The sequence below is a fragment of the Pan paniscus genome, chromosome 12 (assembly GCF_029289425.2).
Source record: "Pan paniscus chromosome 12, NHGRI_mPanPan1-v2.0_pri, whole genome shotgun sequence".
In the NCBI taxonomy this organism is placed as follows: Eukaryota; Metazoa; Chordata; class Mammalia; order Primates; family Hominidae; genus Pan; species Pan paniscus.
In genome coordinates this window covers 31,245,541-31,256,302 of record NC_073261.2, presented here as the reverse complement: position 1 = coordinate 31,256,302, position 10,762 = coordinate 31,245,541, and the positions used below count along the sequence as shown (strand labels likewise).

The following is a 10,762-nucleotide window of genomic DNA, read 5'->3' as shown; positions in this document are numbered from 1 at the left end:
CTTAAATATGTTGCTTCCACATGGCCACATTTGTTCCATGGAGGAATGAATGGCTTTTAAACTCAGAGAAGAGACAAAGCCGGAAGGGTGGTGTGGAATTCTTAACAAGCCCCTTGCTACCTCTGAACCTTGCCATGATTACCACAATTATAAACTCAGGCCTTTCTGCAGTTTTGTCCACATAGCAAAACTTCCTCCAAGTCTTTAAAATTTAAATGTCTTTCTTTCAGATTTGAGGGCAGGAGCACATCTCACATTGCCCTGAACACTTTGCATCTTTTCTACCATCCTCATCTCTCTGACCCGGCTCTTCCCTCTCAAAATGTGTCCTATCAATCTGATTTCTTCTCCTAATGTGAAAACAAATGAACAAATAGCCCCCTACTTTTGTCATCTCCAGAGAACACAAGAGCTAATCACATACCCAGAGAGTATGAGAGTTTCAAGGATTTATCCAAGAGCTTTTACACATAAGAAGTATTCTGCTGCTAGCCCTCTTCACAGTGAAATGCCTGTGTGTCTTGTTAAAACTGACACTAAAAAATGACAAGATAGAACCATTTTGAAGAATGGAGGGTGACCATTCCAAGATAATTCAGGTGTTTCCTAAATTTTCTGAATATCCCTATGCATTAAAAAAAAAAAAAGAATTGGCAAGAATTCAGACCATACTGTCCAAGAAAGAATGTTTTTCCGCTTTCTTAGGTTGGCTCTTTCAGGGATAATGATGCCTATGCAGGCAGCATATTTATAATGCACAGGAAACACTGGGAGGAAACAAGGCAGTGAAGGAGGAAAGAAAGGAGGGACTCCAAAAGTCTCCTCAGCAAAGAGCTACCGCTGAGGATGACTGGAGCTCAAGCTCACGTGGAAACAGGGGAAAATGTCTCAGTATTATTCCAGCTGAGAAGAGAGGGAGCTGGGGTATATACACCTCTCCTGTCCTCACTGATTGAGGGCTTTCTGAGAGGATGCTCATTCCAGGTGCTGTGAAAGGCCATATGTGCAGGCAGGGCTGCCTTCTCCAGTTTGACATAGAGCAGTGAGGAACAGATATGGCCTTGGGGAGTCAGCAGAAGTACAGCAAAGGGGAAAGGCAAAGGGTAGCAACAGTGACTGCTACATTCACCTGCCCGCACAAAAAAATGTGTGTATTTCAATCCAGAGCTTCTTCTCTCTGAACCTAAATCTTAGCAAGCAGTTTGCCAGTAATTTCCCTTGAAATTCAGGCCCCTGGAAAGCAGCAGGAGATCTGGGTACAGGCTATACCACTGTGGTCTGCTCACTCTTAGTGATGCGTGAGTAATGCTCCCTGGACTCCCCAGGTTCTAGTCTTCTCATGTCGATGTAGTTGATTCCACTTCCCTTGCTGCACAACCAGGCTGGGATGCCTGGGCAGAGGCAGACATGTGAGGTATAGGGGTTCAAATCTGTTTCCAAGTTTTATCCAGATTCAAAGTATTTCTTCACGTACATGGGCGGTGGCTTGGCAGGAGATGCAGATTCTCTCTCCTGGAAGTGAGGCAAGGAGGTTGGCATCTGGGTAAGGATGATGTCCCCACATACTGCTAAAGAGTCAAAGAGGAAAGTGGCAGCGATGGTGCAGGGCAGAGACATGCACTGAGTAGCTGCTGCCCTCACAGAAGAGAAAGTGTTCACTGACTTGGCCTTTCCCCAGGGCCTCTCCCTCCCCTGCTTTCCAGAAAGCCCGGTTTTTTGGGAGCTGTACCTGAACACCTGGGAACATTCCGGTGGGAAAGGCAGCTCAGAGCATTAGCAATGGTAAGTTACCTTGTTCTTCTTCCTGTGGAGACAATTGATCATATGGGTCACCAAGACGGAGGTGCTGTCCATTTAGTCCCTGGTTATTACAGAGACCTATAGCTCTGGATTATGGAAGATCTGTGAGTGGCACAGGCATTGAGGAATCACAGCATCATTATTGTGCATCTGCAGGGAATGGCTTGGAAATAGACTGGTAATAACAAATGTTTAAGGTCACTACAAAATACCTTTGAATATTTAAATATGCTTCTGACAAAGACTTTTTTCCCACATGAAACAATGGGAGCAACGTGACAATCACAGAGGTGTTGTTAGTATAACAAAGGGATTGTCGCTCCCACAATGTCCACTTAAATAACTTGAAGACCTGATAGCCCCATTCTCTAAGACATTATCAGACATTCCCTACAAATGGTCATACTCTCCTATATACTCCCGATACAACTCTAAAATATATGACTCCATGTAGTCCCTAGGTTTGTATTAAATTTTGACTTTTTTCTCCCAAAATATCTCTTGTCAAAACAACGGATCTAGAGAGAAATACATTCCCTCCAGGCAAATCTGTCAGGCCTGGTCTGACCTGGGACCCTGCGGACACTGCCCCTTTGCTGAGTTACCGAGATGAGCCAGCCCCGTGGCTGTGCCCAGCCTGCCCCATCCCCTGCTGATTTGCGTGTCCTAGAGCGCAGCCCCCTGCCCTGAAGACTTCTTAATAGGCTGGTCACACCCTGTGCAGGAGTCAGTCGCAGTCAGGACACAGCATGAACATGAGGATCCCTGCTCAGCTCCTGGCCTTCCTGCTGCTCTGTCTCCCAGGTAAAGAAGGAGAACACTGGGAAGTTAGCCACCCAGTGTGCTCAGTACAGCCTGGCTCTTCAGGGAAATCCTCGCATAACATGGTGAAAAGTGTAAATATTTGTTTTTGTATTTCCAATCTGAGATGCCAGATGTGACATCCAGATGACCCAGCCTCCATCCTCCCTGTCTGCATCTGTAGGAGACAGAGTCACCGTCTCTTGCCAGGCTAGTCAAAGCATTTACAACTATTTAAATTGGTATCAGCAGAAACCAGGGAAAGCACCTAAGTTCCTGACCTATAGGACATCCAGTTTGCAGAGGGCAATGCCATCTCAGTTCAGCGGCAGCGGATATGGAAGAGATTTCACTCTCACCGTCAGCAGCCTGCAGCCTGAAGATGTTGCAACTTATTACTGTCAACAAGAGAGCATTTTCCCTCTCCCAGTGCGACAAGTCATAACATCAACCGCTAGGATAGCAGATGAGTGAGGCCGGGTTGCCCTAGCTGCTCCCCCTGGTGCCTCAATCTGCTGAGTTGTTTTCCAGATGCAGCCAAGTTTTGAAGGTCATCTGGAAATTTTGGTAAATTGTGATGAGGTGGCTCCTTTGCACCCACTCTCTTTCCTCCTCATCCCCAGAAGCAAAGACATGAAATGCGAGTCCTGATTTAATAAAGAGATTTAACCACCTGAGGAGTCTGTTATGGGATGATTGGAATTCTTGCAGCAAAAGAGAAGCCACTCTAACCCTTCCAAGCAGGAATTGTTTTAATTTATGAAATTAGTGTCTAAACTACAGCTTTTCAAGGCCTGGTTGATGTTAGTCAGGGAAGCACATACTAGAGACGTGATTCTCTGGTGCTCCTGCAGAAACCAGGGTGCACCCTACCCTGCAGGTGTGAGCTGCCTAACCACATGGTCCTTGGATCTGTCTGAGAAGCCCAGAGTGCAGGTGCTGATGCTCTCAGCCTCCTGCAGTATGTCTCTAGGTGATTCTCTAGTTCTCAACTAAGTCCACTTGTCTGTCTGCAGGTGTCAATGAGCATTGAATCATTCTCTTCCGACTTCCAAATCTCATGGAAGGACCCCTCAGTGAACAACTCTACAGGAAAGTATAGAGGGAAAGGTGGTTCTGAAGAATGCACTTTCAGAAGTGAGGTGATAATGAGGAACTGACAGCTGAAAGCCCAACATGGTCAGTATTTTCACAAAATAGTGAAAACTTTGGCCAGTTACGCATGGCCTCAGAATACATTTGAATATACTTGCACTTGTCACATAGCAACATAACTTTATTAAGTCACAGACACAGCTTAAAAATCAGGAAATTGTATGACATAGATAACAATCATTTTACAAACAAATGAAAAATATTTCTTGACAAAGAAACCAAAACAACAGAAAAACCTGAACATTGGTGTAACCTTTTTTAAATTATGAAAATTCTTTGCTACTCAACATGTATCCAGAATCCAGCAGGATCATTAGCGCACTGAGAGCATGATACATATGCTAAATAGCAGAACGACCTTCAGTTCACTGAATGAGAACCTTCGTTTAGCCATGGTAGTTGATAACAGGTGATCTATAAAAGGTTTAAGAAGCTATGTTCTATGTGATATTTGTTTCAGCTAAAGAGATACCATGGTGGTGGGCACCATTAGCCCCAGCTACCAGGGAGGCTGAGGCAGGAGAATCACTTGGACCCAGGAGGTGGAGGTTACAGTGATCCAAGATCATGTCACTGCCCTCCAGCCTGGGCGACAAGAGCAAACTTCTGTATACTATTATGGCAATGAGGCTATTTTTAAAAATTTCAATGGAAAGCCACATGTTGCAACCACACCCAGCTTTATTTTCTAATCAATGCAACATGACATTTGAAAACAATTGGAAGATTGTAAAGTTGGAGAAACAGAATGATCTGTCCATGGAATAATAAAATGCTTTGATGTTTAAATGGAGTAAAAGTTTGTAGGAACCATAATAATTACCAAGGTGAAAGAATAACTTAAAATTGTATGTATCTGTGTTCAAAATTATTAGACTTCATTCACCATTTCAACTTGGTTTGGGGAGGTTGCCCACTCCTGCAGCCTTCATCAGAATGTGGTGCCTGGGTAGATACTGCCCTTTAGCCTTGACCTCACATGAACACAATCCATAGGTTAGAGACAAGCTCTGCTCCCTGCAGCAAAACCACACAGCTGAGCCCTGTCTTGAAGAGTCGTGTTAATACTAAAATGAACATCCAGAAACACGATAAAACTTGATGTAATACACTGACTTTTAAGTAGTTGGGTATCAATCATCATTGTGCAAAAAAAGTGACCAATGTAATACTTACACATTCACCCATATAAGATGTATCTTATTATAATTAGTGGCAGAAGTATAAATATTTGGTAATCTATTTATAAAGCTACCAATGAGAAATTTAAAAAGAAATTTAAAAAATTATATATAAATAAAAAGTGTAAAATTTACCTTATTTATGGAAACTCCACACATATATATATAAACATTAATGTAGGTACATATATATATATTTATTTGATAAATAGTTGGGTGCATGTAGTTCCATATGTATATATTCATGTCTAAATAAGGCCATTTACATATATATAGAAGAAACATATGCATATTTACAAAATTTTTTAATAAATTAAATCTCTTAAGATAATTCTATTTATTCCTCATCAAAATAGTTGGTTTCTAGAACCAGATATAGTACCTGCTCTGGCTATAGGAATGTCCTTTGCAATTTCTTGAAATTTGATGTATTTCTAAAACACTCACCAAATTCATGTGTCACCTTAAAATATTTTTCTAACTTACTTGAGGTGCCAAAGAGTATGAATGGAGATGATTTTCCCTAATGTTAAAAATTACATCCTTGTCTCCTAGGTAAGTCCTCATTCTTTGTATGTCTACAATGATGCTATTCTGGACAGAGTTCTATCCATGGATGCTGGACTGATGTCACATCATTCTCACAGTCAAGGATGGCCTGGAGAGTAAAAATCATAACAGTGAGCAAAGTGCAAGTGTTATATCCTTGTTCATTTTGCAAAGAGAGATCAGCCATTCAATGACATTGTCTATGGGTTTGAACAAATCATCAGACCTTAGAAAAAACAGAACAGAGGATTAGAGACAAAGTCATGGTGGAAGAGCTATGAGTAGACCTTTCAAAATGGGCCAAAAGTTGCCTAATCTATGGGGTAGAGAGCAAGTTGATCATGTAACTTGCTCAGGAAGAGCTTTTTGGGGTTGTGAAAATACTTTATATCTTGACTTTGGAGGTGGTTAGAAGGATTATTTATTTGCAAAAATTCATAAAAACTGTACATTTAAAAATCAATGTGATTTATTTTAACTATTATTATCCTCAATAAAGATAGTTAACTATATATAGTCAGGGAGCTCAAGGTGCAACTGAGTAATGCTGTCCTCACATCTTCTATTCTTGCAGTGGACTGCAACTGTGTGAGCAAGAATGTCTGGGAGATTGCCTCAGATCTAACAGTAAAGAGCTGTGTCTCTCTGGCAAGAGCCCAATTTTCTTTTTACTTTGATTTTGTCTTCTATTGGATGAGAATTTAAATAATTCTCATAGATTAGATCAAAGTAGCAGGCTTTTTAATGTACACTTATTATTTATTGAAGCTACAATTCCAAGCAAAATAAAAACTTATCCCAAAAGTGAAGAAAAGTTTTCACCTGTGAATTGCCACTACTCTCCAGCTTGGGAAACACAGCAAATCCTTGTCTCCAAGTTAAAAGAAAAAAGGAAAATAAAACGTTTAAATAAAACAATATAAATTTTTTTCTAAAATTAGTTAACTAAGCCTGTCATACCTTTCGTTTTATGACCATCACTCAGAAATTGCAATTATTAAAATTTGCCTGAGTTTTAAGCATAAGAGCTGTAACGTGCCTTGCTATACCTGTTTATTAAATAGATAGATATATACCGACATTCAATTTTATAGGCATACATAATTCAATATAGGGCTACATACATACGTAGCTATATACAGATATGCATTCATATATACATATATGTGCATTAACACACATATATGTACATTTACATATATACAGATATAGATATATTTAGATATCTATAGATACCTATATAGATATAGATAGATAGATATTTCAAATATGTATATATATATATGAACTACACATTACACATATATGTGCTTTTTATGCTTTTTACATCTGTGTTCATGTCAGATGCAGGAATTAATTTTCTGTTTCTAATGCTTTTATTCATTTTGGAAATGAAGTTTATTGTGACCACATATAATAATTCTGGAAGCATTTGCTTCTTTTTAATTCTCTTGAAGTTTGTGTAATTTTCACAAGATTGGTTCCAGTAAACGAAATATAAGATTGAAATTTTCCTTATAGAAAAGTTTTCATTATAGAGTTCCTTTTAGTTTAGTCAAAATAGTTGCCATAATTTATTTCATTCTATTCTACTTTTATGTGTTTGCTATCCTGGGCTCTGTAATAATTTTCCCTTTTTAAATTATAGATTGTGTATTTTGCATCTTTTCTCTGTCTTTTTTATCCACCTTTCCTGCTTCATGAAGCAGCCATGGGGTGTAATTCCTTCTGGGTAATTTTTCTGAACTTTTACGCTCTGCTTCCCTTTTAAACGTAAGTTCCAATTCCAAACCATAACTTTGTAAGTACATAAAACTGAAGGCTTTAAAGGGCACCCAAGTCATCACTTGAAGGTTTTGCTGCTTTGAAATTTCTTTGGCCAGATACCTTAAATTAGGTCTCTCAGGTTCAAAGTTCCACAGATATTTAGGGCAGGGGCAAAATGCTGCCAGTCTCTTTGCTAAAGCATAGCAAGAATCATGTTTATTCAAGTTCCCAATAAGTTTCTCATCTCCATCTAAGACCACCTCATCCTGGACTTCATGGTCCATATCACTATCAGCATTTTGATCAGAGCCACTCAACAAGTCTCTGGGAAGTTCTGAACTTTGCCACATCTTTCTGTCTTCTGAGTCCTCCAAACTGTTCCAACCTCTGCCCATTACCCAGTTCAAAAGTTGCTTCCACATTCTCAGGTATCTTATAGCAATCCCCCACTACCTTGATACCAATTTACTGTATTAGTTCATTTCCACGCTGCTATGAAGAAATACCTGACACAGAGTAATTTATAAAGAAAAGAGGTTTAATAGATTCACAGTATGACCCAGGAATTCCACTCTTCTCTATAGACCCAAGAGAACTGAAAACATATAGTCAAATAAAACTTGCACATGAATTTTTATAACAATGTAATTTATGATAGCCAAAAAGTGGAAACAACCCAAATGTCCATCAGTGCATACATGCAACAATGTGGATGAACCTTGAAAACATTAAGTTAAATGAAAGAAGCCAGTCGCAAAAGGTCCCACAGTAAATTATCCCATCTATATGAAATGTCCAGAAGAGGCAAATCTATAGAGGCAGAAGGTAAATTAGTGGTTTTCAGGGGCTAGGAAGGAAGGGGATGGGAAATGGCTGCAAACAGCATGAGGTGTTTTGGGTGGTGATGGAAACATTCTGCAGTGACATTGTGGTGATGGCTACACAACTCTATACTAAAAGCCAACGAGTTGTTTACTTAAAGTGGGTGAACTTTATGCCATACAAATTATATCTCACTACAGATTTCTTTAAGTCTTCAAGAAGAAGACTCTGGTAAAGAAATCAGCCTAACCCAGCCCTGAACTCATCTGACCACCAAAGCTTTTCCTCACATTGGCACCCTGAGAAACTGGTATTCTGAAGAATGTGTTTTAGGAAAAACTGCTTTAGACAACAGGAATTTGGTAAGAAGAACTTTGTTTCTGTGAACACATATTTGCATGTCAGGGTACATCCTTTTGTATTTTATTTATATTTAATGTGTCTATGTCTTGTCTTCTTGGTAGCTTTATAAGAATTTCGAGGAGAGAAAGTATGATTTTGTCTCTTTGAATTCCTACTTCTCACCACCCATAATGTGGTGCACACATAAATATCTGTAAATATGCAGTTAGAACTTTGCATCACTAATGAGTTAATTAAACTATTCAACAAAGCCAAAAATACATATCATGGACCCTCAAGTGCCATGCACAGTTTCGGGCACTGGGGATACAAAAATGAGGGAGCTTACGGTTTAGTCTGAGACCAGGCCAGGAGCCGCGCAGTAGAGGCACCTCTCCCTGGGGTGTCTGAAATCATTCCTGTGAACTCTAAATACCTGAGACAGGGCTCAGTCAGTTTAGGAAGTTTACTTTGCCAAAGTTAAGGATGCTCCTGTGACACAGCCTCAGGAGGTCCTGACGATATGCACCCAAGGTGGTCAGGGTACAGCTTGCTTCTACACATTTTAGGGAGACACGAGCCATCAATCAATATGTGTCACATGTACACTGGTTTGGTCTGGTAGGGTGGGACAACTCAAAGTTGGGGCTTCCAGGTCAGAAGTAGATAAGAGACAAAAGGTTTCATTATTTTGCATACTCGATCAACCTTCCACTGAATACACAATTTAGTCTGGCTCAGTGAATCTGCATTTTTACATCAACAATAGGGCAGAGGAAGCAATTAGATATGCATTTGTCTCAGGTGAGCCTCAGAGAGATGACTTTGAACAGAATGGGAAGTAGGTTTGCCCTAAGCAGTTCCAAGCTTGACTTGTCCCTTTAGCTTAGTGACTTTGAGGTCCCAAGATTTAGTTTCCTTTCAGATTCCCAAAGCACATTTGTCATGTAGTTGAAATTATTGAACACCTTAATGGAGGCACCGTGTTTGAGATTCACTCCCTTGCTATTGAAAAGCAGACACAACCAATTTCTTCTTCATTGTTGGAAAAGGTTGCTTTCCCTTTTGTTGGGCACCAGTTGAAGACTTGTATTTAACAGCTATTTTGGCCAAAACTATGTCTCTCAAAGGTGAGTCCCACTGGGGCAAATCCAGGTGCTCCTGGTCTGAGCAGCTTATAAGAAGGACAGGCACAGATAGAGCAAGGGATGCACACTCCTCTACCCTCCACTCTGTATCCATCCTGTGATATATCTAGGGTGGCACACAGAATGACTGGCACTGTCTAAATAACTTTTTCTTTATTTAAAAAATTTACTGCATTTGCTTAAGCACGTATCTGAGGTTGTCCTGTGACTCCCCAGTCCCGAAGCTCAGCCGAATATCTGAACACTGGGCTTTGAAAAAAAGAAAGTGACCCTGGAGACCAAAAGGACAGCTGGCTTACAGGAAAGCTGCTCATGGCAGGCAAAACTGGAGGACAGAGAAACGCACTAACCTTGGTTGATACAGTTTAGATATTTGTTCCCTCCAAATCTCATATTGAAATGGGATCCCCAATGTTGGAGGTGGGCCCTGGTGGGAGGTGTTTGGGTCATGGGGGAGGATCCCTCATGAAGGGCTGGGTGCCCTCCCCATGGTACTAAGTCTTGTTATACTTGTTCCTGCAAAATTGGATTTTTAATCTGGTACCTCCATCCTTCTCTCTCCCGCTCCCTCTCTCACATGTGACATGCCTGCTCCCCTTTGGCCATGAGTAAAAGCTTCCTGAGTCCTTACCAGAAGCAAATGCTGGTGCCATGCTTCTTATACAGCCTTCAGTACCATGAGCCAAATAAACCTCTTTTCTTTATGAATACCCAGACTCAGGTGTTCTTAGCAACACAAACAGACTAATGCATGGGGTCTCCCAATGAAACGGGAGAGTACCCTGAACCCCTTGCAGGACTTGTGATGGGGTGTGGCTTGTTTGCTGGCTGCTCAAACCCCTTATGGGAAGGGGAGCATGCAGATGGGTAGGTGCAGGAGCTGGGGTGAGCGCTTTTGGGCTCCAGCCCCATGGTAGTGTCTAGGAGAGTGTTACAATTCATGCTGTTTTAGCAGCTGCTGTCCATGGATAGCAAGTCTTAAACCAGCTCAGTGGAGAGTCAAGATGACAGTCTTTTACACTCTGCCTTCTTGGTACCTGGGTCCTTGTCTGGCATCTAGGAAGAATTAGGTCACTCAGACTTGTAGGTTGGTGAATGCAGGGATTTTATTGAGTGACGGATAAATGGGATATCTCAGTGGGATAAATGGGGAGCTGGAAAGGGGATGGAGTGGGAAGATGATCTTCCCCTGGAGTT

At 40.9% G+C, this 10,762-nt stretch overlaps 1 gene segment (V, D, J or C); it reads left to right on the top strand.

Moving 5' to 3' along the window:
• Positions 1-2,549: 2,549 nt before the first annotated feature.
• On the top strand, positions 2,550-3,075 carry LOC106634352 (immunoglobulin kappa variable 1-39-like). The segment is given in 2 exon segments: positions 2,550-2,604; positions 2,729-3,075. Coding segments are annotated over 2 exon segments (402 nt in total).
• Positions 3,076-10,762: the final 7,687 nt, after the last annotated feature.